The following is a 26,874-nucleotide window of genomic DNA, read 5'->3' on the forward strand; positions in this document are numbered from 1 at the left end:
AGGACGAGCGCAAGCGGGGAAGGGGCGACCGCGGAGACAGTGAGCGCTGCCAGATCTGCGTTGCCGAGCTGTCTGCTGCTTGTCTCCTGTCACCTCGGCGTTCCTTGTGCCTGTCTGAGCTGTCTCTGTCTCCCAGCCGCTGGTTGCCCGCTGTCTGTCGTCGGCTGTCTGTGTTGTCGTGTCTTGTGTTTCCGTCTGTCGGGACTCTTCATCCCAATACGAAGGGCGCACCTGGGAGGAGGGGCGAAGGACTCAACACCAGCGTGCGAGAGTATATGCGTGTGAACAGGGCCTAACGCTAGGTAGAACGGGCGCTGCTTGTGCCTGCCTGTGCCTTGCCTGTGCCTGCAAGACAAGCAGGCCGCCAAGCACAGCTTAAGCCTTATGGGAGGCACGGGTAGCAAGGCGTCTCTAATGTTCGCTGAAAGCAAAGCCCGGACGAGTTTCAGAAGCAGGTCGGTCGGGGCGACCGTGGATATGAGGCTGGCGCGATGTGACCTGCGGTAACGGTGGTGTTTGGGCGGTGGTTGGATGTACCACAGCGTGGTGAGTTTCTCTCTTTTCGTCTCTTCGGGCGTGCCTTGCGGCGCTGCGAGCTGTGTTGAAGTGGGATTAAAGGTTGCGAGGCACCACAGGCGGGCGCCCCATTGGTTCGTTGGCTAGCTGCTTGGGGCACGGTGAAACTGCCGCGTGTGGCGGCTGTGTGACAGAATGTCACAGACCCCGGTTTCGAAAGATGCGGCTGTTGTTCGTTCTGTCCCCCCCTTTTTTTTCGGTCTGAAGTTTGGTTTGGAGCAGTGGGTAGCAGCAGCCGGAGAGGTACTATACCACGAGCACATAACTCCGTTGCTGGTGGAAACATACGTGACCCGGCGCAGAGGAACGTGGGGAGATCTGCAACTAGCAGGGAACGGGTGATGAGCGTAAAAGAACCACTGGATCAGCCATTGAAGATGCTGAAAAGACAACGACACATTGTCGCGCTCCAGAAGAGTTTCGTTGAGAGGTGCCGTATGATCCAGTAACAGACCAGAATCCAGGGCTTTGCGCGTAGGAAGTTTTGACTGAATTGAGCGACAGTTCCCCCTCGGCGAGTCTGGGGTGTCCCGAAAGGAACAGGTGAAACGGGAGAAACTTTACCACCTGCCCTCCGTGTTGTCTGCTCCACAGTTTATCCGAGAAGCTCCACCACGGGACGGGACGGTCTGTGCGGCCTTCGCCCGGAAACCTCCGGCTCTCCGGCACGCGGTGCGCTCTCTCTCGCGGTCTTCTCGCCGGCGGACGAAGCCAGCCCCCTACCAGACAACATGAGGCCCCTTAACAGCCCTCCGATGTTTGGTTTATCGATCTCCCGCCCTCATAAGGTTTTCTCGCCCACAAGGCTGGCGTGACATGACCGACCGAGCCGACCGAAGGACCCGGGTTCCGTCTGCCGTCTACCGTCTGCCGTGGCCACCGAGGGGCCCCATCTCGGTGTCTTTTCCGGAGCCTCAGCCACTGAATGACCCCTCACCTGGCGATGCGAGGCAAATACACGTGCGAGCCGAACGACTCTTAAGAACCTCGCCTCCTGCCCCGTGAGAGTTCGGTCGGGCTTGAACGGCAAGCAGCGGGCGACGGTCGGGCCAGCTCAACCGAACCCAGCCAATCTCCATCGCCCGTCGACTCATCATTCCAGCAATGACCTCCTACTCGTTCGCTGAAAGATGAGCGCGCTGAGCTGACTCGTTCGTCATCAGGTCGCGTGCCTCCATACAGCCTGACCTGTCTGCGCCATGACCGCGTCATCGAGGTCATCGGTCATTGATGTTATCCGCACGATCAGAGGCAAAAATGTTGAGATATCCAATAGGACGTGAAATGCGATGTTTCCGGCATGCGGACATCGGATTGATAAAAGACCTGACGAGAGGTGGCTAATAATACAGTCAAAATGAACTCACAATGACCCACGTCCATCGAGTCCGACCCCAAAGTGTCGTCTGTGTTTTGTGACGCAGTCCCTTTGCTTCCCCTCGTCCCAAGAAACCGGACCCCGCCTGTGTTGTACAGAATGAGATGCAGGCACATCCCAAAGTGAAAAAGCAAACAAATTCAATCGCCTGGGTATATAATGCGAATGCCCTTCTTTTCCTCTTCTCGTTTCGAACAAGGGCGATCGTGACCATCGTGCCATCGTAACATCGCTCCATGGTTGCCCGCAAAACGCCAAATGCCTCTGCTTCGCTAGTCGTGCATGGTAGTAGGTGGTACGTCGTAGTGTTTGGGAAATGCGAAAAGGCGGCCTCCGTTCGTCAGCCAGCACCGCCGCTCGGAAAAGTCTGGAGCAGTCTCCAAACCCCCCGATTCCCCCAGGTTGCTGTCGAGGTGGATATGAATCCCTGACTCGCTGGATTTCTGGCGACCCACGCCTACGATCCTGGGGTCCCTCGTGGACCGTCGTTTCAATTCGGCTAACCCTTCCGCATCGTTTCTCATCACCGACGTGAGAGATCAGGAATATGTGTTCTTGCATCATCCGAATCGCGATGATTTCACCCGCGCTCATCAGATTCCGTACTTGTTCGGGCTCCAACTGCGGGCGTCGATGATATTTTTTGACTCGGCCTTGACGAGGAACCCCGCATCGCAGTACGACATGTCTGGGCGGGCAATCTCAGGCGGGTAATGCTAGATATTTCGTCAGTAATTTCGCCCTCGATCCCGGTCTGATGTCCACGTACCAGGCGCATACAACACGCGTCCGTCCATCCCGTCGCGCATGTGCCCAGATCTTGTCCAAACTTGGTCTTGTATTTTCCTCCGTTCGCCGGTTCGCACTTCGTTCCAACTCTCAGCTTGTTGTCAATCGTGCCTTTACAGCAGTGCGGCTGCAGCGTGATGAAGGGGCTCGCGAGCTGGTCGGTGGGCGGGTATGGGTAGCAGTGGAACGGCTGACTCTGCGCGAGGATGACGGGCAAGCCGAACATGAGAAATAAGGCGACAATTGCAGCCGAGAAGCCCAAAGGGCGGTGCATCTTGGGCGGGATCAGCGATTGCAGGCGGACGACGATGGCGGAGGTGGCGACTGCGGCGAAGAAGCGGGAAATGTGGTGGTGAGCCTTTTGCAGGACCTCGCGGATTGGCCTTGGCAGATGTTGGACAAGCAGCTGGACAAAAGTGGCCGTGATGGCGAGAATTGGAGGCGGCGAAGATGACAGAGGCGGCATTGCTGAGCTACTTAACGGAAACGGTATTATTTGATCCCCTGGTCAAATCCTGTGTTGCTATTATTGGCCGGATGGGGTCGGGATGCTGCCGTGGCCCTTCTCGACAACGACACGCACCACACACAGAGGTACTCCGGAATGCGGGTCGTGAATCAGTTTAGGGCGCCCTTGCTGTTCGGGGTGGAACGGCAGAGCTGTTTTGCAAGGCAGATGCCAGACGGGGTGCTGGTGCTAGGCCCTCGAGGCGGATTAGACAGGCTAGCGCTTGGCTTGGCCTTGGGACTTGTGTGTACCGCACAATATCAAGACCGCGGCCTGATGCGACGTGACAATCGGCGACGGGGTGCTCTGTGTTGCGTAGCAGTACGGGCGGCGGGCAGCGGTGCGCGATGGCACTTGGACTGGGCGCTGGTCTCTGCGGTCGAGGGCGAAGCAGAGGGGGTCAGGATCGCGCCGATGAGGGAGGGGTGCGTCGCAGGGTTCTGAGCTTAAGTTGTGGCCCTGCCGGGGGTATCGCGGTTGGAGGAGAACGTCGGGTGTTCGAACTGGATTATGTGCGTGGGAGGATTGCGTGGAGTCGCAGCGGCGATGGAGGGAAGATGGCTGTCTCGAAGCTCTGGACTGGAATTGTGCCGGCGAGTTTCGCGTGAGGGAATGCAGAGGCCGCGCGGGCTGGCAACCAAAGGAACGGTACTGAGACTGGATGGACGGGCGAGAGGGTGGTGTGGTGTGCTGATGTCGAGGACAAGGGAGGTTGGCCGTCGGATGGGCTGGTGATTGGGGAACGCGCAATACGATAGCGACGGACGAGGTGATAGTTGGGATGGAGGAGAGAGAGAGTTGAGTAGAGTTTCTAGGGAGGAGGATAGACGGACAGAGCAACACGATCACAGAAGAAGAGGAAGAAAGGCACGTCAGACGGAAGGAACGAGAGGCATTGCTTAGTATTAGTGGCACCCAACTACCAAGACACATTTTGCCAGTTAAGCACACAGGCAAGAGCTACCTTATGTGGCTAACGAGCAGGCCAAGGCAGGCGAGGCCCGGCTAGGCTAGGCTCCTGCCTGCGAAAAACAAATCAGACCCGTTGAGAAGCAACGATGATCATGGTGCGGGCTGGGCTGGAGAAAAAAGGAAGGTCCATCGTAATAACAGTAATTGGAAGGCGCAAGGAAGGCACAAGGAAGGCACAAGGAAGGCACGAGATTGGGCAGTCGCGGAAGGCACACTCAGAAAGAGCGAGACAGGGAAGGAAGGGAGGAGCAGAGGAGACGTCGTTGAGGGGCAGGGCAGGGGCCACGCCGGGCCGTCCAGGCTGGGCAAGAGACGAATTGCAAAGAAAAAAATTCATGGGGAAGGCCAATGGAAGGGGCCGAATCGAGTCGCACAAAGGCGGGAATGAAGAAAGACGGGAAGAGGCTGCCTGCAGTTGCAGGGCCGTCGCCATTGGAACGGACACGGTCACTGTATCCCCTGTTAGAACAGTCAGCATCATACAGGCCCAATTGGAGCCCATGCAGTCAGAAACACCACAGATTGGATCGCGACACGGGAGGACGGACGAAAACTCCAACAACTTCACCAGATAGCCCCCCAGCCAGGCAACACAGCCAAAGGACATGTCCTCCGCGCAGTCGGGCGTGTTCCCCCGCCCTACGCAGGCCCGCCCAGGCCTGTCATTACCCACGCGAAATCCTCCGTACTCCGTATCCAGCTTAAACCGGGCTGAGGATTCGCCCGCCCTGCGGCGCAGCGACCAGCATCAGCACCATGTCGCAGCGGCGCTAAACCTGAGGTGAGGGGTCCTTCCTTCACTGCTGTTTGAAGTATTTTTTTTTCACTTCATTTTTCGTATATTGCAGCACAAAACTTACGCAAATGAACGACACCAAATTTCCGGTGCCTCCAACGTTCGCCAACGCGTTGCATGACTAAGTAACCCGCAGTTCGTTCATTCAATAAAGTCTGAACAAAACTACCACACAGCAATACCTCAGATGACAGCCCGCATCTCGCGCACGCAACGGCGCCAGCAACACTTGCAGAGGCCGGGCAAAATGAGAAGAACACCTTCTTCTTCTCCGCTTCCCTGTGACGAGCCAGGGTGTCCGCGGCCGCCCCCGTCATGCCATGCAAGGGCACCCAGTCCACAGTCAGCTTAGCCCCGCTTTTCTGCGTGTCTTCATTCGTGGCCCTCTCACCAGAAAGCCAAAACGCCTCACCCATGCTCACTGCCCTATCCGCCCAAGCCACGAATCAGAATGCGCCCGCCTCACAACCACTCACTGCCCTTTTCTTCTCTCGCCCAAACTGCAACCCACCCGGAACCCGGGCACGGACCCGCCCGAAGTCCCGGCTCCGTGAATAAGGTTATCCGGCCGGCCACTTTGGTCCTCAAACTGCCGGGGTCGCCGGGCCTCTGCTTCACCTGCTCTTCCGCTGCTACAGTGCCACCGACCTGCCAGCCCACCACCAAAAAACCTTCCATCCGAAAAGACCCCTAACTTTCTCGGATCCTCAGTCCCATTCCCGCCAAGAACACCAATTTCTTCACCTCACCTCCCGTCTGAAATTCTGCGCGTGTGTGTGGTGTGCTGGGCTGGGCTGATTAGCAAATCTGCCTCTGCAAAGTCTATCGTCCTCGTTCACTGTATCTCCCTACATGTCTGAGTTTGACAGGCCAGCGAACCGGGGCATGGCGTGCATCGCGACAGTCAGGAGATCCCAGTTGTCAGAGGTGCTGGTGAACACCCCTTCCTGCCGCAAGTTCCGGATGGCGCTCGCTCGCATTTTGATGGGTTAATTGGGGACCCCCATTAATGCGACTCTGCTATTGAACTCTGTCCAGCATCACAATTTTCTGATCGACAACTGACAGAGTCATGTTGGTTGCTGTAATCTGTCAAAAAATGCAAGTCGGCCTCTTTTTTTTTCACCCTTCTGTCGCAGATGGATTGTCGTATTTTAAACGGTTGTCTAACTGAGCGAGAGTCTAAATGACGCGATGTACGGACTCTTCCTGACACATGGCGTCGACTCAACACCTGTCCCGACAATTTGGATGGCCTAGCCAGCGTAGCGTCTTGAGACCCTTCTTTTCAGCTGCCATTACCACGGAGAACTCGGCAGATCCGAAGTCCTGTCTCACATTCCCGAGATAAGCGTAGCCTAGCATCGATTCATCTCATAACAGTCCCAAATAATTCCCCGGCCTCCCGCCCCTACAGACGAACCCAGCCCGCGCCCACGACTCCTGCTACCACTACAACACCAGCAGCCCGCCAGCCGAACCAAGCATTCGGAACACCACGGCCTGCGCCGCTCTCCTCCGAGGTCCTGCTCCTGACACACGTTTTCCCGTAGTCGCAGACCTCGCCCTCCTTGCAGCATATCCCGCCGCCGCAGCACCGTTCCCTGGCCCCGCACCCGCCCTTGCCGCAGCACTCCCCCGCGACGCAGACCGAGCCGCAGAGCCGCTTGCCGTCGGGGCAGCACCGGCCGAAGAGCAGGTCGACGCAGTGGGACCCCGCGATGCAGCAGCCTGCGCCGCAGCATTGTGAGGTTGAGGGGCAGCAGTTCCAGTTGTGTGGGAGATGGCACATCACTGTGATCTGTTAGAAGCGCTTGTGGGGCATGGAAAATGTGCTTACCTGTGTCCTTTGGGCAAGTGTCCTCTAGATTATCGTGCTGGGTGACAGCTGAGACCGCATTTTGGAAAGGCGTTGTCGTTGAGGTGGCCGTCAGGTTTGGCGACGTAAGTGCAGCCAATGTGTGATCTGCGCACAGTAGCCACAAACACATGCTCCGCGTCAAAGATGGTACCCAAGTTGCGAAAGAGCCTCATGTTGGTGCCGTGTGTGTGATGTTCACCTTCATAATCAGTTTCACTGAGATCAAATAGCAAGGAAGAGGCCCACGATGATTCACTCAATCCCATGACTTGCGCTAAAAAGAACAAAAGCAATCATTCACTACCACTAATCGTGGAGTTTGCTTGGTATTTTCCCGCCGTCTATGCAACTCCGAATGCTCCCACGTCACCTAATCACTGTCCCTAATCCTCCTTTTGTTCGTGATCCCCAATCAGTTCTTGTTGGCATCCTCCTTCAGCGACACGATACGGTTGAGGATGATCTTGTCATCAGTGCTGTCAGAGTCGACGGCCTAGAGTTGGTTAGCTTGGAAAAATGTTTCTACTGCAAGGATGATACTCACAAAGTAGGCAATACGAGTGGCCTGGAAACGGACACTCTCGGGTCCACCCTTGCCGAGCTCGCTCTCGCCAGCAGCTTCGGGCCAGGGCGCGCGGCGCTTGACCTCGTCAAAGCCGCTCTCAATGATGGCGTCGGGGTAGATGACCTCGCTATCGGGGTTGATGTCGTTGAGGAAACCGCCCTCGGCGTCGTCGGGCTTCTCGCTCTTAAACAGGGAGTTGTGGATACGGGCCTCAACCTTCTTGGAACCCTCGGTGCCGACCCAGTTGATGAAGGCCTTGGGCTTCTTGGTCTCCGTGTCGAACACGGCGCGAATCTCGGTGACCTTGCCGGTGGTCTCGTCCTTGGTGTAGGATGTAGCCTTGATGGGACAGGGGGCGTTTAGAAGACCGACGGTCTTGTTGGGCGCAAGACGGAAATAGTCCTTGCTGTCGACCTCTCGGAAATCGGCGCGGTCGATGTAGACGGTAGGCGTGAACTTGACGGTGTGGGAACCCATCTTGGGGTCCTTGGGAGAGAAAGGCAGTTCGACTTCTTGAGTCTCGGCGCCCTCAATGATAACCGGGATGGGGTCAAGGACCATCATCAATCTGGGAACAGTGCGCTCAAGGTACTTGCGGACAGTCTGCTCGAGGCGCTTAATCTGGATGACGGAGACAGAGGTGGTGACGCCCAGCTCGTTGACGAAGTCGAGAATGGCGCCAGGAGGAACACCTCTCCTCTTGATACCAATCAATGTGTACAGGCGAGGGTCATCCCAGCCACGAACGATCTTCTCCTCCACCAACTTCAGGATCTTTCTCTTGGAGAGGACGGTGCCGGTGATACCCAGACGGCCGTACTCGCGCTGCATGGGCTCGTAGACGCCAAGAGTCTTGTTCAGCCACTCGTAAGATACGCGGCTCTGGACAAACTCTGTTGTGCACAGGGAGTGGGTGATGCCCTCGAAGCTATCGCACAAGCAGTGCGTGAAGTCGTATGTGGGGTAGATCTTCCAGTCCCAGCCGGTTCGGTGGTGAGGGGTGTCGGTCTTGATGCGGTACGCCGCAAGATCCCACATCTGGGGGTTGCCGTCGGTGATGTCCTGCTTCATGCGAAGGAAGGCTTCCCTGGGTTTGTACTTTCCATCCTTCATGTCTCTGAACTTCTGGAGGTTCTCCTCGACAGACTGGTTCGCGTGTTCGCATCGGAATCGGGGGGTGGCGCCCTTCTCTCCACCGCGCTGGAGCTTGATCTCGGTGTCTGTGATCGCGTCTTAGCATCTAATGGCTAGCAGAACAATGCGTCCGCACTTACCACCACAGTAACACACGTAGGCCTTCTCCAGGGTAATCAGCTTCTCGGCGAGGTCGTACAGCTTCTGGAAGTTGTCACTCGAGTAGGTAATCTTGTATGGAGCGAATCCCAGCCACCTGACCATCTCCTCGATCGCAGTGAAATATCTCTCCTCCTCCTTCTCGGGGTTCGTGTCATCGTAGCGTAAGTAGCAAACACCGCCGTGGTACTTGGCGAAGCCAAAGTTGACGGCAATGGCCTTCGCGTGACCGATGTGGAGACAAGGGGGTTGTTAGTGGTTCGAAAGCTCTGGACAGATCACAACACTCACTATCCATTGGGCTCGGGAGGGAATCGGGTGACAACGTTCTCGGATGGCCTCTCCTTGTAGACCTCCTCGAGGAAGCCCTGCTTGAACATGGCCTGGGCGTCGAGGACAACTTCCTCAGCCTTGGGCTTGGGAGCAGCCTTGGGCTTGCTCTCAGCAGCACCACCGGCGGCCTCCTTCGCAGCCTTTGCCTTTTCGGTAGCAGCCTTCTTCGCGCGCTTGGCCAATCTCTTCTTCAGCTCGCCCTTGCTGACCATCTCGCCCGTCTCCTCATCGAGCTGGAGCTTCGCAGTGGACTCGGCCAGCTTGGCGGTGGGATCCGCAGGGGTGTCCGCCATGGTGTCGGTATTCAATCGGGGAGCGCGACAATCGGAAAGGGTTTCGTGTCTTGTGCGTATCGCTTGTGCTGGCTCAAAAGGTTCAATTGGGTTGGATGGCAGCTCAAGAGGTGGAAAATGTGTGGTCGTGGTGGCGGGGCAGCACTTCTTTTACAGCGGGGATGACTCAACTGGATCCGGACAGTGAGGGGCGAGGGGTCATCCGCTGCGACCTCCTTGCGACACGCGACAAAGGTACGATAAGATAAGCATTCGATGCTGATAAGATAACACAGCGACGCTAAGATAAGGCAGGCAGGAAGCAAACAGCCACCCGCAAAGGTGCTGGACATTTACAGCGCCAGGCACCTAAGGCTCAACGGCGATGCCGCCCTCGAAGCTTCCAATATTGAGCCTGATGACCCAAACAGAAACGAAAAATCACTCAAAGGTGAGGTAATTTTTCGAGCATTTTAAGAGCGTGAAAATCCAACGAAATTGTGCCTATGAATTGTTCCATCATCCCTCCAGAAGACCTGACTGCTTGCCCCCTGCTTCGTCCGAACAGCGCTCCTTCCAGAACAAACCGATAAGCCCGATAAGCCAAGCTTAAGCTCAGCGCGGGGCTTTTTCGCAGTCTTCTTTCGTCATGGGCTCCCACCTTTCCTGTTTCCGGTCGCCTGCTTCCTTGTCACCAACAACCCAACAGCCTCCCCCTCCCGCGCCGAAACCCTCCAAATCGGCCACGAAACCGACTCAAACTAAGCCCGCGAAATCGCCTATGCCAATCCGTCAAGCCGTCAAAATGGCCACCACCGCCGTCGCCGATATCCCGACCGTTGAGCTCCTCTACAAGCTTGGCAAGCTGTCCGCCCCCGCGAAGCCCCTCCACGCCCCCAACCTGTCGCACAACCAAAAGGTCGCCGTCATCCGCGGCGACATCACGAAGCTCGGTGTCGACGCCATCGTCAACGCCGCTAATAAGAGTCTGCTTGGAGGCGGTGGTGTCGACGGCGCCATTCACCGCGCCGCCGGTCGCGGTCTTCTGCAGGAGTGCCGCACCCTCAACGGCTGCCAGACCGGCTCGTCCAAGATCACCGGCGCCTATGACTTGCCTTGCAAGAAGGTCATCCACACCGTCGGCCCCGTATACGATGAGCTCGCACCTGAGACCTCCGAGGAGCAGCTGAAGGGCTGCTACCAGTCCAGCCTGGAGCTCGCTGTCCAGAACGGCTGCCGCAGCATCGCTTTCAGCGCTATCAGCACTGGAGTCTACGGATACCCTAGCCGCGAGGCTGCGCCCGTCGCCGCTGGTGTCGTGAGGAAGTTCCTCGACGGAGAGAATGGCAAGAAGTTGGACAAGATCGTGTTCTGCACCTTCGAGATGAAGGATGTCAATGCTTACAACGAGACCCTGCCGTATGTACACCTTGATCAATAGGTTCAAGCTAGCTGCTAACAGTCTGCCTAGTCTCTTCTTCCCTCCCACAGAGAAAACGACAACCCACGACCAGGTCTCCGGTGGTCCTTCCAAACAGGAGACAGAAGAGGCAAAGGCGATCGCCGCCGAGCTTCCTAGCGTCCCGAAGGCCGATCCTTCTTCATGATAACGACGTGGACCTTTGTTCGTAAGATGAGCGGTTAGTAGCCATCAGGGTATCACCAGGACGACGTCCTTGGGCTTCGGAGTTTATGGAGTCACGGCGGGAAAAAGCAAACCGGATAGCATAGCTTTCTTAATACACAGACATTGCGTTTACCCAACTGCTGGATGCGTTGATGCAGCTAACTTCATCAGCACCTTTGACCCCTCGAGTCTATATTGTTGTACTATTTCTTCCCTAAACTATTTGCTCCTACCAATCAAGTATTCCATCTCCCTTTTCCATATCCCTGGCCTCGTCGTCCCCAGCTCTTACATGTGTCGTTTTTCACGTTAACCCGAGATCTGAACAACTTCAAATGGGAAGTGCATGTCGGGGAAGCAACGTCGCCTCCTTTTTGAATTCGTTGTTCCAAAGCTACTGTATGAAACCCGGACGAGGACGGCCAGATTTAATCGCAGGTGCAAGGTACCTCCTAGCTATTTCCACTTAGAACGATCTTTTACAATCCTTCTTATCAACCCAACTTTCGTCCTTTATCCCGACTTTCTACTCTTCTGGCTCAACGCATTCATAAGATATACGCCGTCTCTTAGAATATAGCTTCATATTCTGCGTACTTTTCCCATTCTCATTCTCTCAAATTGTCAAACATTGTAATTTATTAGTACCGAGAGCTATAGAAAGGGGGAAAAGGAATGTTTTCTGGAACGCAGCACGCCAATCAACCACCAATCCCAAGCAAACCTTGATAATCTGTTTCTACGAAGGCAACATTCCCCAAAGTCTGTATATGATCGACTGACACTCTTCTTCCCGCTCCCCTGGTGGGAAAAGCTGCTCAAACTCCTCCATCTCCTCTTCTGTAAACCGTCCATGGCGCTTTAGCCAGGCTACTACATCTTGCTTTCCCGCCGAGACAGCAGCTGCGCTATCGAGACTGTCCTCATCCATGGAAATATGCGAGTCTGCTTCGGAAGACGCATCCTTTGCGGACTGTGCGCTACCATCCACGGCTGGACTTTGTTGTTTACCGTAAACTTCCCAATAGCTCTCCCCCTTCCGAGGAGGCTTGATGTATCGAGGGGCTCCAAGCTCGATAAACATCTTGCATGCTTCCCATGTGTTGACAGGGTTTGATCTCTCGGGCAGTTCGTAAAATGGCGGGCCTGCCAGTTGACCGACGAACATCCTCCATACGGAAGTGAGTAAGTTTCGTTCTTTGATCACACGAAGCATCCCACTGAGTAAGTCGAGGTCAATTCTGTCGGAAACTGACGCAGTGGAGGGGTTTCCAAGGTCGATGTGGGCAGATCCGCACAGAAGTTCTGACATAATCTCCATGAAGTGCCCGACCCCTCCACGACGGTGATTGAGTTTTCAATCCAAAAACTCGCATCCAGATATTAACTTGGCTTCCAGGTTGGCACATAGTGAGAGTAGTTGTTCCGCTTCGCGCTCCGACAACCCGCCTCTGAGCAAGACCATCTCCCTCTTGTCGATGGTCCTAGTTAGCCGACAGAACAGAACCCCATCAGCCGCAACTTCTTCAGTCGTTGCCTCCTGGATCTGATAGAAGATTCTCAAAATTATCTCGAAGGGATCGTTTGGTACTTTGGAGTTCTCCTCATCTATTCTTTGCAAAGACCCCAGAAGTAAGGTGTATGCAGCTGCAAGCAGCAGTCGTGGTGAGTGTGGCAGTAGAGATTCGAGCCTCTTCAAGGCTCCTCGTTCTTCCAGGAAGTCGACCACCGTTCGATGAATAAATCCGATATGGGGACCTGCGTAAGCTCGTGAAGTTTTGACAGCCCTTGAAAGTTGAATCAGGTCGCGACAGCGAGCCACAATCTGGTCCTGCTTTTGTAACCCCTCGTTGGTCGTCCGATCTGCGAGCGATTTGGCATCGAAGTTTGGTATATTCAGATAGGGAGCCAGCGCTTCATTAAATAAACCTGCGTCAAAAAGGCCTGGTATGCCCTTTTTGTTCCGCCGATCTAGCTGATCGAGAGCCAGCAGAACATCGACAGGCAATGGAGCCTTTGCGCATAGTAGCAGCAGAAACGCCGTGTGTGCCTCTTGTTTGTAGACATTCTCTATCGAATCCATCATCCTCTCAAAGAACGCATTCAGATCCGAGGGAAGCTCGTCAAGGCGTCGTCGAAGTGTCCCGATGTCGTCGAGGTTATCAAGGCCACGAAGGATCGACTTGATTACCAGAAACACCCAGAATAACACCCCCTCGGCCTTCTCCGCAATGGTTTCCATGAAAGCTTTCGTGGAACTTTCATCCTTGGAATGAAGTTTGGCAAACGCATCGTGCTGCCCGAGATGGTCTTCAATGTAAGATCGTATGTCGGCCTTGGTAAGCTGGTGGACCTGAACTTTCCAAGTGCCACTGCCGAACGCCTTTGAAAATTCTGGCCACGCCCTGCTCGCGCAGCATACCCTTATTTCGGAAGACTTGGCGACGGCATGAAGGAAGGTTGTCAACTCTTTGACGTCCCCGCTATATTCGTCAAGCCCGTCAACGAGCATAAGAACACGGCATGGAAGCTCCTGGATTTGTTGTATTCTTGAAAATGCCCGAGAAAGTTCTTCAACGCCCCAAGGTTCGATATCTTGGAGCGGATTTGCATATCGCTCAGAACAAACTTCAGGGATGACCTCTGGACATTGAACCAAGATCTGGAACAGGAGGGTTCTGAGCAAACCCTCCTGAGACTTCTGTAGCGGCTTCCCTGCGTTCCAGAAGAAGTGGCTGGCGACTACCAGGGGCTTGGGTCCTACCCATGACTTAGCTAGTAGCAGGGTTCGTTGATCGCCTGATAAGAGCTTCATCAATGTTGACTTTCCAGATCCCGGCTTTCCAGTAATCCAGAAGACACCGTCTGAGCATGGATGGAGCCATTTGGAAAGATTGCCCTCGAGTGACTCATTGAATATCCATTCAAAGGTGTTTTGGTGCGCTTTGGGTATTTCGTTTTGTCTCGCCTTGATTTGAGAGAAGTTGAGAGTCGTTAAAATTGTCCTGATCGTTCCTCTGTTCGTGGCTTCGTCGGCAAATTTGGATAATGTTACGGCAAAAGATCCGAATTTCTCAGCGCATGCTTCTTCCGACTTGGCGTTGGAATGAAGAAGGTTCTGAAGGTCCTTAGCCATAGCGTCCAATCGCCTTTCCGTGGCGCTATTCCATGCCTCTGACGACTCGCCAAGAGAGCGCATTGTCTCCGACAGTGACAGGCGATGTTAACTACATGTTTGTCAGTCGACCCGCAAACACCGTCGCGCTTCATACTTACTGTAGGAGGTATTCCAAACGTTCAAATATCTCCGTCTTGATCTCTTTCAATTTGCAGTGCAGATCCTCGATCTTGCCCTTTCTCCATTGGGCTTTGACAGCGGCTGAGAATTTGAACCATCTCCGTCGTCGGTCTGCGGTTTTTATCTTTAGGCTTTCAATCTCGCACAGTAATCCGTCTGCTATTTTGATGCAACGGTCGACGAGACGCATAGTGATGGCATCAGCCTTCACTCCGACATCATTCTGGAGGATCGTGCAACGGTCCTTTAGACTGATAGTCATCGACAACAAGTCGAGATTGTGTTCTGCCAAGCCATCTGGATCGATGCTGCGGTAGGTCTCAATGATAGATTTGGTGACGTTGAAGCCAATCTCGATGAATTGTACGATGTTGCCAGCGACTCCAAGCGCCGCAAGAGCCTCAGCCATTGTAGAAGTCTGCCGGTCGCGCTGCTGTGGTGGAAGTCGATCTGTCAGAGTTTGAGATGAATGTAGAAGCGAGGGTGGACGAAGTTGGATCCATTTTGCATACACTGCAACCCCTGGATGACTGCTCGCGCATTCATCAGGCGGAGTGACCGTCAAAACACCAAGTTGACTCTACGATAAAAACAGAAAGCTGAAGCATTGTGGCGGCTTATAGTTGGTGTTTGGCTTACATATCGTCGTTACAAACATTCGACGGCCCTTCCCAGCTGGAATGTGGCGCTGATCAAATCTGACAGCAAGGCGCGTTAGCCACATCACCACCGCGGCATTTTCCACGCCCCAGTCAGCTTCTATTTGTTTGGCGAACCCTGGCTGTTTTGGCAACTGCTAGTCATTTCATCAAATAAACGTTGGATGATGCTTTGGATGATGCTAACGGTCGGCTTATCAGCTACGCAATAAATTGAAACTAGCTAACCTTAGGAGCCAGAAGGCCAGGGACAATGGGGGCGACAGGGACTGCGCCAAGGCGAAACGCAGCACTCCAATTCTGTCAGAAGTTGACCTGAGTGCCTTGTCTGCACATTAGAGAGTCCTTTCCGGGAACATACTCAAACCAAACAAACCGCCAACCTTTCCTGGGTAGAGCAATGACTCTTCCTGCGGTAATTACTTTATCTTTTAGCTCCCGAAAACACGTCGGTTTATGTAGATTAGATTCCCCGAGCAAGGTCTCCTCGGCCGACTGGTGCACAAGGTAGGTAGCGCTGCTTAGGCCCCAGCACTTCTTCGTCATTTGATCCGAAGAGAACTCGGTTTCAAGGATGAAGGACAGACCATTCAAACAGATAGAATAGCAACGAATCCATAATAGCTCCAGCATCTTGACGCAAAGGGCCCTTCCCTGGGGCCTGATCCAGACGATCTGTTGCATAATACGTCGGTACAGCTTGTCCAGGCTTTTTGGATAGTGATTCAGAATGATATAGTTGTCAGCTGCTGAAACTTCGTTATCGGCAAGCTGTTAACAGACCAAAGAGACCCATAGAAATGTGCCGTTTGCCCGAGATACCCAGTGGGCGGACACTTCGTTATGTGTCTTCTGATCGTATCCTTCAACATTACTAGTCGATCCACCTTGTGCCATTTATATGTGCCTAAAGCGCCCGAGACTCTGTTATTGTTCTTTTCCAAAACAATTTGGAGTTTGTCTCTACCAACTCCAAGTTAGTTTGTGATACTCGGCAACTTTCGGCTAGAAAGAATTGTGCTAGTACACTTGGAGAGCGGAATTAGAAGACGAAGAAGGCGATCGAGGTCTGCTTTACACTCATCCAAAGCGTCATTGACTATGGCAATCTTTGCATCCCGACGATCCGACCGAGTGCTGATAAGCATTGCGCAAAGAACACTCAAGTTGTTGGAGTCCTGGCAGAGTATTGTTCCCTTTTGTTCATTATCATGACGGAACGTCCCAATGAGCCGTCTTGGGTGAGAAGCATCCATAAAGGCCCTCGCACCACATCAATGGCCGTTGTTTTCCGGGTTGCCTGACAAAGTAGTAGAGTGCCCTGTGGCCTTCTTTTCGCCGATAACTGATGATGTGGCACATAATATCGGTCTTGCCTTTGCCAGGGTCACCCGTTTTCCACCAATATTGATGGTATCGGTGACATACTAGATACCTGGGCCAGAGACGTTGTTTTGGATACCTGCCCCGGCAATCTGGTGCAAGCCTTGTGCTTGTAACGCGTGCACAAGGGCCACACCGGTGGGCATGGCGACTACAGGAATGCTTCTCACGAAGAAAGCACGAAAGGCGTAACATAGGTATAGGCAAATATTGTGAATCAATGGTTTGCCACATTTCCCGAGCCTTATGGCGAGGCAAACAGGCGAACCACAGCCTGCTGTGCCGCCCCAGCGCCAAGTACCCTCTTGCCGCCATGATAGTCTCGCATTCCAAAAATCTGTTTCTGATTTGCAGGCGATGATGGTGGTCAGCATGGGTGCATCACGCATGATTCGTTGCTCCCGACGGGTCACGGATCTCCCAGCATATGGTTCAGTATCTCCATACTCTCACCGGGCAATGTGGGTATTGGGTGAATCCGCTCTTCTGCAGCATGCATGCATGGCCGGAAGGCAACTGTGTGAGGGGAAGTGCTTGCCAAAGATTGATCCGGCGTAAGTATCTACTCTGGATCCTTCCATGAGCATTGTGAAAAGCAGAGCAATTGACTTCCGGATAACACAGCACCAGCTTTGCGCCTTGAGATATCTTCTGAATGACTGATCATCGTCAACCCCAGCATCGGGGAGACTTCGAGATTGCTGTGATCTGCGCGCTACCCCTCGAATACGATGCTGCCACGTTGGCCTTTGACGAGTTCTGGGACGAAGATGGCGACAAATTTGGGAGAGCGCCAAATGATCCTAACAGTTACACAACCGGGCGTATAGGTCGACATAATGTTGTTCTCGCATTACTCCCAAACATGGGCAAAGCAAGTTCATCAGGCGCAGCAGCAGCTCTTCGATCAAGCTATACTGGCCTGAAGCTTGCTATCCTTGCCGGTATTTGCGGAGGCGTGCCTGGATCAGGCGACGAGGCCGACGAGATGATACTCGGAGATGTTATTATCAGCAAGAGCGTTATTCAGTTTGACCTGGGCCGTCAATACCCGGATAAATTCTCTCGCAAGGACACTATTCACGACAATTTGGGCCGATCCAATCTCGACATTCGGTCTTTGCTCGCTATATATGAGTCTGACTTTGGCCGTGGCCGACTCGAGCGTGGATGCGCAGACGTTCTCGAGAAGGTCCAACGAAAGGCTGTCAAAGAACGTCGCCGAACCCGCTACGGACGTCCACCACCATCCGAAGACTCTCTGTTAAAGGCGACTTATCTTCGTCTTCACCAGGACTGGGACCAAACGGGGTGTGGGTGCAGCAATAGCGGCGGTTGTGATGCGGCCGCTCGCACATCTTGCCTGGAGCTTGGGTGCGATCAGGGGCATCTTGTGCCTAGGGATCGTCTTGCCGATAGTGAGGGCCAATCTCCGTAGATCTTCATCGGGAATGTTGCATCTGGTGATACGGTCATGAAATCTGGCGACCATCGCGATAAACTGGCTCAGGAGCATGACATCATCGCTTTGGAGATGGAGGGTGCTGGTATGTGGGATCAGATACCATGTATTATCGTGAAGGGTGTCTGTGACTACGCGGATAGCCATAAGAACAAGAAATGGCAACCGTATGCTGCAATTGCTGCAGCTTCTGTGACAAAGGCGTTGTTGGAGCGTTATATCCAGGAGGATACGCCGCGGTCTATGCAGTCTTCGTCCTCAAGTGGGGGAGTCGCCCGACAGTTCAACAACACTGGCAACGGAACCCAGAACAATAATTCCGGAGACGGAAAGCAATACGTGGCGGAGACAATGACTTTCAACTAATAAAAACGTAGAAATTGGGGAAGAAGAATGTACTTAAGGCACGGTAGCTAGCTTTTCATGAGCATTCAATGATGACGTCTACTAAGAATTGGCCGTAAGTACTTAGGCAAAGCAAAAAGCTTGAAATACGAGGTCGCGTGACTTCAATTACCAGCTTCTGTCTCGAGTGAGGGGTTTTGTGCCATTGAGTCGAACCAATACAGACGTCCAGAGAAAGCCAACATTCAGATGATAAGGCCCACAATTAACTGTCAAAGAAGAAGTCCAGCCGCTTATTGCCCTCATCTGTGGTACTGTTTAGGTATGCTGCTTGTTCCTGATCAGACATGGCGTTCCATTGATCCCGCTTAGACTTATTCCGAAGCGTATAATACACCTTGGCAAAAGCGTAAGCAAAGATTGTAGCAACGGTGATGGCGATGAGATTCTTGTTTCCACGGTGATAGTGAGGCTTATCATCTTCGCGATAGATGTTGGAAGACGCGATACCAGACAGTTGGATCGTTATGTTGTACAACGCGGCGCTGATTGCTCTAGTTCGCACAGAGTTCGAAAGTCGAGAGCACCAGCCAACGTGGGCGGCATGCGTTGATGGTTGACCGAGGATCATAAATGTGACAGCATACTGCGCCCATGGGGACAGGCTTTCGATGGAGGTGAACTCGACAATGAGAAGAGGCAGCACCCAGACCTGTGAAAGAAGGCCGATGATGGCGATTTGATGGAACCTCTCGGTGAGAAATGTGACCCACAGCATGTTGACTGCTGCAAATACCGTGACCGGGATGGCGAGGAGCGTGACGTTGAAAGTGCTGAAACCCAAGGCCTTCAGAGATAATGTGAGGTATGTCTTCGGCGGCGCTGTTGGAATTTCGAAAAGAATTCCAATGAGATAGATGGGCCATAGGTCGTAGTCTTTCAGACTTTTCCAGAGCATGCCGAGGGTTAGAGATTCGCGGTTGTGCATGTCGCTCTTCGATGGATCGTCCCGAAGAACGCGATTCACAATGATCTTCTCCTCGCGTTCCGTGAAGTAGCCTTTGGGGTTCCACCATGTCTTCGTCTGCGTTGGACCTGGGACGAGAAACAGGAAGCTGAGAGCGCCGATCACGAAACTGACCAAGGCCTCGATCAGGAAGAGCCATCTCCAGCCTTCCTTGCCGGCCACTCCGCGCATATGCAGAATGCCATACGCCATAAATGATGCGATAACGCCTGAGATAGAGTCGACGAACCAAAACAGGGCGAGACGGATTGGCATCTCGGTCTTCTTATAGAAGTAAGACAAGTACAGAATGCTGTCCGGAATAAAGCCACCCATAAAGAGCCCGATCTTGAAGTTCACGCAGTGATTAGCTCAAAAACGCTTCCATCCTGTTGTATGCCAAAACTTACAAGAAACCGACAGGCAAAAAAGCCGGCCCTGTTGTGCATAAAGAACTGTCCGCCCGAAGCGAAACTCCACAGGATAATCTGGACAGGGATCCATCGATCAGGACCAAGACGCTTGCCAATCATCTGTGATGGGATTTCAGCTATGAGAAAGCCGATGCGATACATGTTCTGAGCATTGTTGTAATCATTTGTGTTGATGTTGAGATCCTTGAGAAGGTTGTCTGCCGCGGCGTTGCCCAGGTTGCCTCTGTCAATGTTCAAACCGAAGAACATGACGAGGATCCAGGCGAAAATCCTAAGGTCCGTCTTGCGACGCACACGCTGCTCTTCGCGGTAGGTCCATCGTTCCTGAGGATCGAAGCGATGAACGTTTTCATACTCAGCTGGAGGTTGATAAAAAGGTGCTAAGTTGGGATCATCGAAAACACTACGCTCTGTCGCAATGGAGTCAAGGTCTCTGGGGGTGTTGCGGCGGGTGAGTGCTTCCCAGAAGCCAACTGATTTGGTGGTGTCCTGTGGCTCAGCGAGATCGCTGATGCCTTCCTTCGGGGAGTCGACCTCGAATGAGGGCGTCTTGGTGTCGATGTCGTTGCTGCGAGTGGTCCTTGTTCCATCAGCAACCTCGATGACGGGGGGCGCATTGGCACTCATGTTCGGCACTTCGGTGAGTGCGCGTTGAAAGTAAACGATGATGAGTGATCACTTGAAGGATACAACTATGGTTCGAATAGGCCTTTGCATTCGACTAAACTATTGGTTGTGAAATCACCTATATATGAAACATTCGGCTCTAATACTTGGAATCGGTCGACAAAACACCGAGTCAAACGCGCACATCATCGCCAATGAGTTCGACGTGCTGCTGTTTTTCACCCGTTGCTTATTTCCAGAGACACCTCCTGTCAAAGTCTTCAATGACCCCGGAAAAGGTTGAAATCGAAGATAAGCTTTTGGTTGGTTCTCGGCGTTCGTCAGCCGAGAGGCCATCACGACATTATGGAGACAGATGAGGAGCGAGGGGTCCACCTCTCACAGAACGACGGACGATTCCCCATGTGGGATGGTGCTTGGCAAAGACGGGATACCACCCTCCTTTTGTCTTGGCGTGCGATATGGAGGGGATGTAGGATCCAAATATGTCTAGTCCCTTCCTCTTCAATCTTTCTTCCCTTCTAAGTTCTCTTCTTCGCAGTTTGCCGCCTGGAGGAGCACCTTGTTGACTGCCGTATGACTGTCACGGGGTTGTGGTAGTGTGAAGAGGGCCTACCCCCTTCCTCTTCAAATCTGGGCGTGATTCTCCTTCAACGGTCCGACATCCCCGCATCTTCGTGATGAGCGTAATCGTAGGCCTGGCACATGGGCGGGTCGATGCACAATATCAGACGCAATTGGCGCAGTCGTCGCCCGGTAAATAATCTCATCGCAAATATCGTGAGGCGTTTCTTGTCTAAGCTCTTCATCCTAGTTACAAAGCGTGCAATTGCGTCGCAGTTCTACGATCTGGCATCAGATACCCCGAAAGGCAAATTGTCATACAATCTGATACCTTTCTTATTTGTCTCAGGACTTTCAATGTCAAGATCCCACTTATCGGGAACTGAGAGCCCGGCATCAATATGATGCTTGTTCAGAAGGATCGAGATCCCGTCGCGGTACAGCCAAGGGTCATTCGTTCTTCTCTGCCAATTTTCCAGCCTGGCCCTCAGCTCATCGACTACATGCTGATGATTAGGATCCTTGGCTAGATTCTTCACCTCATTAGGATCCACTGTGAGATCGTACAATTCCTCCGCAGGACGGAAGAAGTAGTCTTTCAGCAGTCTTTGCCCAACCTTCTTCGGGTTCTCTTCGGCATTGCGAATGTCTTCCCATGTGAGTGAGCCGTAGATATCATTGGCAAAAGGAAAGTCAAGTCTCCATGCAATATTGCGATGATACTTGTATCGTCTCGTTCGGATGTACCTCGTGGGCCAGTAGTTCGTTGACTCATGAAAGGTGTGGGAGCCAAATACGTGGTCCCATTCAGGAAGCTCCCGACCTTCACTAATTATGTCGAGGAACGACCGACCCGCGAGTCCCGTTTTGGGCCCTTCCGAGTTTTGATCCAGAACCCAGTCCAAGATGGTGGGTAAAATATCGACGTAAGACACCAGATTCGGATTTACCGCCGGTGAAGATCTAGGCTGCTTAATGATGAGAGGGAGACAGACCCCAGCATCGTAAAGAGTAGTCTTGGAGTTCAAGAAAGGAGGGCCGTTGTCGCTGATGAAGATGACCAGAGTGTTATCGGAGAAGCCAGATGCCTCAAGCTCATTAAGGATCATGCCGATGCCCTGATCCAGACGACTGATGGCCTCCGCATAGCCTGCAAGCTCATGTCGAACACCGGGTGTATCTGAGAGGAAGCTTGGAACAATCATGTCGCTGGCATGATACTTCACGCTGTTTATCCGCTCATCGACCGGCTCATCATTGCCAAAGCCGCCGCGGGTGCGATCACGATGGGGGTCGTGATACCCAACGGTCAGTACAAACGGCCGACCATCCTCTTTGGAGACCTTGAAGAACTCGGCCGCGCGTTGAGAAGACCACCACACATCCCTGGTCAGGCTCTCAGCCCTCCATTCCCAGGGATAAACATTGTCTGGACCGACGTGGATCTTCCCGACAATCCCGGTACGAACGCCAGCCTTGGATAACAAGGCCGGTCCAGACTCGATGTGATCGAATGTCATGAAATGATGCTTGCCGCTGTTGAGTCCGTACTGGCCATTCTGGTGGGTGTGGAGGCCTGTGTAGAGGGTCGATCTTGAGCCGGAGCAAGAAGCAGTGCTTGCAAAAGCTTTGTCGAAGCGCGTACCTTCAGCAGCAAGCTTATCGATGTTTGGAGTCTTGATGTAGGGGTTTCCGTAGCAGCCAAGCTGCTTTCCCAAGTCGTCTGCCACGAGCAGGAGCACGTTTCTGGGGGCCATCACTGAATGTGTTATTCTTGCTGTAGTTGTGGGAGGTGTGATATTAGTCCCGTCAAATTCAGTGCGACTCATCTTTTGTAGACAAGCGGAATAAAGGGCTCCATAGGATTCATTGCGCGACAGACATAATCATTGCGCCATTGATAGCTGGGACAGTAATCTTGACTCTGATTGATGCAATATCATTTCCCGTGTGCAAGACGCCGAACTTCCGGTTTTCTCACATCGCAAATCTTCCTTATACCTTTTTTGGCAAATGCTTACATCTAGTGCTCGAAGTCACCTTTCCCATCGCCAAGCTCGGTGGTCGGAACCGTGGAGCTTCTGCATGCTATTTCGCCCCGGACGAAGTTATCCACATATGCCAGTGGAGATAGACATGTCGAGAAACTAGTGCATCACATCATCTCAAGGGTGCAAAAGAGCCAGTGACATGGAACGTGCTTGCCGGGGTATGAGCAGGCGCTAGATATCTTCTAGTGATCCATCGCATGGGATCTGGCAATCACGCAATTATAGGTGACCGCCAAACTCGAGTTCAACCTTGCATTTGCCTTTGAATTCATCACTTATCACAATGTTGCAACTTGCATGTCTGTGGTCACCTTAGCTCACGGTGAACCGAATGAGTGGGAGAGGTTGGTTTGAGTGTTAGCACCGCTCAAGTATGTTGAAAAGATATCGCCCGTCTTCCTCAAACAGCATAGCCGACAGCCAAATCCAGTTCAGGCAGCCATTAATGAATACTTGCTGACCGAAAAGTCCTGCGGAAGCACGGCATGCGGCAATGCTATCCGATATGGGTCGTTGATTTCGGGTTCCTCAATGTCGTGATCAGTGTGACGGCATTCTGGCCTCACTGTGTAAGAGAAACGTGTTTAAAGCTTGGTATATCTTGCTTCAACTGTGGTTTGATGCTCGACGAGGCGCCAATATTTTGCTGCTAACTTGTATCCCACGATGAAGTCTGCCCTTCTTGCCGCGGTTCTCTCTCTTTCAGGAGTCGCTGTTCAGCTCACAGGCCCCGTGGGTCCTACAACAGCCCTGAGTAAGAAAACAACAGAATGCAACATCCTGAATTACGGAGGTATCAGCGACAACTCCACAGATGTGGCAGATGCAATTGAGAATGCTTACAAGAGCTGTGTTCTCGTTCACGCTGGCAGCCGTCTCATTGTCCCAGAGGGCAACTGTCTTATCAAGCGAACAGCTATCCTGTCCAATGGTACCAATTGGGCTTTCCAGCTCGACGGATTGATCACACTCGCTTATGGTGGCAATTGGACTGTTGATCGTGAGTTGATCCTACAGGGGTTCGCAGGGGTTGAGCAGCTGAACGCGACAATCAACGGCGAAGGTGACGGCCTTTTCTTGCAGAATGGAATCACAATTATAAACGGTACTTACATCTCTTAGTCACACCACATTGAAGTAAGGCTGACTTCGGAAACAGCCGTCGACTTTGAGTTCTACTCGCAAAACGGAAAAGGTGCAATTCAGGGTCAAGGGTACCTGTACAGAAACTCGGGGAAGTACGCCATTTACGAACTTGCCTGATGCATGAGTTTGAAGCTGACAGCGCTGGTCCGGCACGTTCCGTCCTCGACTCGTCCGCTTGATTTCCCCTATCAACACATCAGTCCATGATCTTATCCTCGTGGACAGTCCCAAATTTCACATTGTCTTCGACTTTGCTGTCAACCTTGAAGCCTATCACTTGACAATTCGAGGAGCGAACCTCGGTTCCTACGACGGGGTGGATGTTGTAGGAACGAACTACTGGATCCACGATATTGAGGTTTGTCCACTCAATTGTGACTGAGGTTCTTCGATCTCACTCATCATTCCAGGTCACCAATAGAGACGAATGTGTATCGGTCAAAAGCCCTTCGAACCATGCCCTTGTCGAAAATCTTGTATGCAACCAAGCCGGATCTGGAATCTCAATCGGTAGTCTGAATGTGTCGGCATCTATTGCCAATATTGTAAGCGCTTTATTGTCTGCGTGCTTCTTGTAGCTAACAGGGTGTAGCATGCTCGCAACATAAGCATCATCCAAGGCAACAACATTGCTTTCATCAAGACTTATCCTGGAGGGTCGGGTTATGTTACGAACATTACCTTTGAGAACTTTCGTTCCAAGGCATCCTTGTACGGACTCGACATCAATCAGTACTGGCAAAACACTTTTGAGCCGGACACTGGAGCGGTTGCGATTAGCAACTTAATTTTCAAGAACTTTTCCGGTGAGTCTCCCTCATGAATCAACTACTCCGGTAGGTCTAACAACACCGCTCTCAGGATCCGTTGCTGATGGCGCCAAACGCCCTCCCTTGTACCTGATCGCCAACGACTTAACGTACGCCACAAACGTAACTGTCGAAGGGTTCAGCCTCTGGACGGAGTCTGGCACATATGTTGTGAACAAGATCAGCAACATCTTTGGCAACAGCGACAACTCGTACGGGGTAGGAGACGGCATAAAGTCACTCACGTCAAAACAGTCTCCAACGGCGTACACCAGCACCTACACCATCTCGACGACGCCCACTGGTTGGGCAATTCCTCCGTCGCCAACGTGGGCAGCGGCAAGCACAGGATATGGGAGTAAGTGAAGCTTTTCGTCCAGCTCGTGCGTGATATGTCTGCTGATATCCTTCACCTTGTAGCTGATGTACCGATCCCCGTGTACACCCCGGCCCCTCTTTGGAAGCCCGAGGGAGATTATGACAAGCATTATTGGGGATCATTCTAAGGTCTGGAGCATGCGTATTGATCGGCGCCTCTGGGGGTAATTCAGTTTGCAGTCGTCAAGGGTACAAAAACAATTGTGCTGAAGGGGCGATTTACTCCGCATACGCGTGTTTCCTCATTCGTATAATCTGCGCCGTATTTGTGTCTCGTCATAGATAGGTGGCCATTGTTCTTTATCGCGATCCACGAGTCAAACACAATGTTAACCCCGGAACTCCAGATTCCAGTAGATTGGTCTGAACAGCGATCTATCGTTTTGGTAGGGATAACCCCTGAAAAGAAAGACATCATCCCAAAGGGCTTCGCGCAATTGAACTGAGAGACTGGCCACTGATCGAATCGCATCAAAGCCTCGGAATATAAACATGCGATGCAAAGTCCTGTCATCAGCATTGTTTGTGAACCTTTGAAGCTTCAAAAACCAGCTAATATTCATGATATTTGAGCTTGATAGACAGTCGCCTCCCTGACTCGCGAGGGTAGCCACTCTCAAATCTGTCTCTTGGTCCTGCCTCTCTTATCATGGTGTCAATTTTAGCGAGCTCAGGGTCCCCTGGCACTGATATGGCCGAACGAAGAACACAAAAGCTTGTCTCCGGGCTCATCCGAACACCTCGACATCTATGACATGCTTTCAGGCGAATGTTTCTTTCTTTGACAATCAAAATCCGGGCTACACCTCGCAGAAAAACTCAAACTTCAGCATGAAGGTGGCTACCAGGACCAAACCCTGCGTCTTTTACGCCGTACCTCCTAGGGAGGGCCACATGCGGCCGGCACTTCAAATCGTCAAACACCTAATCACTAATGGATTCGACGTGACAATTTTGGGAACTCATAGATGGAAGTCGACTATCGAAGCAACAGGCGGACACTTCAGTCCTATCATCGGACTCTGGGGCACGTTGGATGATCCAGATCGTTGGCCAAAGATTGCGCACGCATCAGACTCTGCGGCCCGTCTTGCCGCATCACTTGATGGAGGTTTTGTTTCACTACTGCCCAGTGGCCTTGAGTCCGTTCGGTTCGCGCTTGCCGGTATGCGCAGACGTCAACCGGATTGCGAAATTATTGTTCTTTCGGACACCTGCTTTTCTGGCACAGTGGGCCTGAAGTTGGGGACTGACTTACCGGAAGGCTTCAACAAAGGCGAAAAGATCAAGACAATAGGCGTTGGCGTGGTGCCGACATTTTGGTCGAGTGCTGAACGACCGCCGTGGGGGACTGGGCTGCCATTCGACGACAGTGAAGCAGGGAAGAAACGAAATACCGACATTTTGAGAAAGACATGGAACGCCGATGCGGAGGAGCGAGCACGATGGGTGCTGGGAATAATGGGCTGCTCTAAGCCTATTGAATCTCTCTACGATAACATGTCAACGACCGTCGAACACCCTTTTTGGGATGCGTCAACTATTTGTCACGACGTCACGCTACAGATGTGTTCACCTAGTCTTGAATTTCAATCGACCGACTGGCCGAATCGAATCAAGTTCGCGGGAACTCTGCCAATCAAGCCACTGCCAGCAACGCTCTCATATCCAGCTTGGTTTGACGTTATCATCTCAATCAGTGCTTCCTTGCAAGGGTCAAGGTCAAGCAGGAAACGGATTGT

The 26,874-nt window shown here is 52.7% G+C and overlaps 11 protein-coding genes across 11 annotated transcripts; 3 read left to right on the forward strand and 8 right to left on the reverse strand.

Annotated features, from left to right (window-relative positions):
• Positions 1–2,547: 2,547 nt before the first annotated feature.
• Positions 2,548–3,209, reverse strand: CGGC5_v004422 (uncharacterized protein; the record flags this gene model as incomplete). The annotated part of the gene is made up of 2 exons (XM_032024524.1): positions 2,548–2,670; positions 2,724–3,209. The coding sequence occupies 2 exons, from the start codon at positions 3,207–3,209 to the stop codon at positions 2,548–2,550; spliced, it is 609 nt and encodes a 202-aa protein (XP_031878882.1).
• Positions 3,210–5,709: 2,500 nt separating this feature from the next.
• CGGC5_v004423 (uncharacterized protein) lies at positions 5,710–5,999 on the reverse strand (the record flags this gene model as incomplete). The annotated part of the gene is made up of 2 exons (XM_066151280.1): positions 5,710–5,803; positions 5,872–5,999. The coding sequence occupies 2 exons, from the start codon at positions 5,997–5,999 to the stop codon at positions 5,710–5,712; spliced, it is 222 nt and encodes a 73-aa protein (XP_066009351.1).
• A 431-nt stretch (positions 6,000–6,430) lies between these two features.
• On the reverse strand, positions 6,431–7,010 carry CGGC5_v004424 (uncharacterized protein; the record flags this gene model as incomplete). Its single annotated transcript, XM_066151281.1, has 2 exons — positions 6,431–6,813; positions 6,860–7,010. 2 exons carry the CDS (start codon positions 7,008–7,010, stop codon positions 6,431–6,433), a joined length of 534 nt encoding a protein of 177 aa, XP_066009397.1.
• Positions 7,011–7,292: 282 nt separating this feature from the next.
• Positions 7,293–9,364, reverse strand: qrs1 (putative glutamine--tRNA ligase; the record flags this gene model as incomplete). The annotated part of the gene is made up of 4 exons (XM_032024521.1): positions 7,293–7,373; positions 7,425–8,665; positions 8,720–8,957; positions 9,062–9,364. 4 exons carry the CDS (start codon positions 9,362–9,364, stop codon positions 7,293–7,295), a joined length of 1,863 nt encoding a protein of 620 aa, XP_031878863.1.
• Positions 9,365–10,148: 784 nt separating this feature from the next.
• CGGC5_v004426 (O-acetyl-ADP-ribose deacetylase MACROD1) lies at positions 10,149–10,950 on the forward strand (the record flags this gene model as incomplete). The annotated part of the gene is made up of 2 exons (XM_032024520.1): positions 10,149–10,762; positions 10,815–10,950. The coding sequence occupies 2 exons, from the start codon at positions 10,149–10,151 to the stop codon at positions 10,948–10,950; spliced, it is 750 nt and encodes a 249-aa protein (XP_031878853.1).
• Positions 10,951–12,327: 1,377 nt separating this feature from the next.
• CGGC5_v004427 (uncharacterized protein) lies at positions 12,328–14,169 on the reverse strand (the record flags this gene model as incomplete). Its single annotated transcript, XM_032024519.1, has 1 exon — positions 12,328–14,169. One exon carries the CDS (start codon positions 14,167–14,169, stop codon positions 12,328–12,330), a length of 1,842 nt encoding a protein of 613 aa, XP_031878843.1.
• A 24-nt stretch (positions 14,170–14,193) lies between these two features.
• On the reverse strand, positions 14,194–14,677 carry CGGC5_v004428 (uncharacterized protein; the record flags this gene model as incomplete). Its single annotated transcript, XM_032024518.1, has 2 exons — positions 14,194–14,197; positions 14,247–14,677. 2 exons carry the CDS (start codon positions 14,675–14,677, stop codon positions 14,194–14,196), a joined length of 435 nt encoding a protein of 144 aa, XP_031878844.1.
• A 2,498-nt stretch (positions 14,678–17,175) lies between these two features.
• Positions 17,176–18,138, forward strand: CGGC5_v004429 (uncharacterized protein; the record flags this gene model as incomplete). Its single annotated transcript, XM_032024516.2, has 2 exons — positions 17,176–17,502; positions 17,749–18,138. The coding sequence occupies 2 exons, from the start codon at positions 17,176–17,178 to the stop codon at positions 18,136–18,138; spliced, it is 717 nt and encodes a 238-aa protein (XP_031878845.2).
• Positions 18,139–18,382: 244 nt separating this feature from the next.
• Positions 18,383–20,184, reverse strand: CGGC5_v004430 (putative transporter; the record flags this gene model as incomplete). Its single annotated transcript, XM_032024515.1, has 2 exons — positions 18,383–19,471; positions 19,534–20,184. 2 exons carry the CDS (start codon positions 20,182–20,184, stop codon positions 18,383–18,385), a joined length of 1,740 nt encoding a protein of 579 aa, XP_031878846.1.
• An 842-nt stretch (positions 20,185–21,026) lies between these two features.
• On the reverse strand, positions 21,027–22,505 carry SGSH (N-sulfoglucosamine sulfohydrolase; the record flags this gene model as incomplete). Its single annotated transcript, XM_066151282.1, has 2 exons — positions 21,027–22,324; positions 22,394–22,505. The coding sequence occupies 2 exons, from the start codon at positions 22,503–22,505 to the stop codon at positions 21,027–21,029; spliced, it is 1,410 nt and encodes a 469-aa protein (XP_066009603.1).
• A 960-nt stretch (positions 22,506–23,465) lies between these two features.
• rhgA (Rhamnogalacturonase A) lies at positions 23,466–25,260 on the forward strand (the record flags this gene model as incomplete). The annotated part of the gene is made up of 7 exons (XM_066151283.1): positions 23,466–23,904; positions 23,959–24,037; positions 24,171–24,303; positions 24,356–24,490; positions 24,538–24,751; positions 24,807–25,112; positions 25,175–25,260. 7 exons carry the CDS (start codon positions 23,466–23,468, stop codon positions 25,258–25,260), a joined length of 1,392 nt encoding a protein of 463 aa, XP_066009516.1.
• Between the last annotated feature and the right edge of the window lie 1,614 nt (positions 25,261–26,874).

Source organism: Colletotrichum fructicola (assembly GCF_000319635.2).
Source record: "Colletotrichum fructicola Nara gc5 chromosome Unknown KSG_Nara_v1_contig02, whole genome shotgun sequence".
NCBI classification, from domain to species: Eukaryota; Fungi; Ascomycota; class Sordariomycetes; order Glomerellales; family Glomerellaceae; genus Colletotrichum; species Colletotrichum fructicola.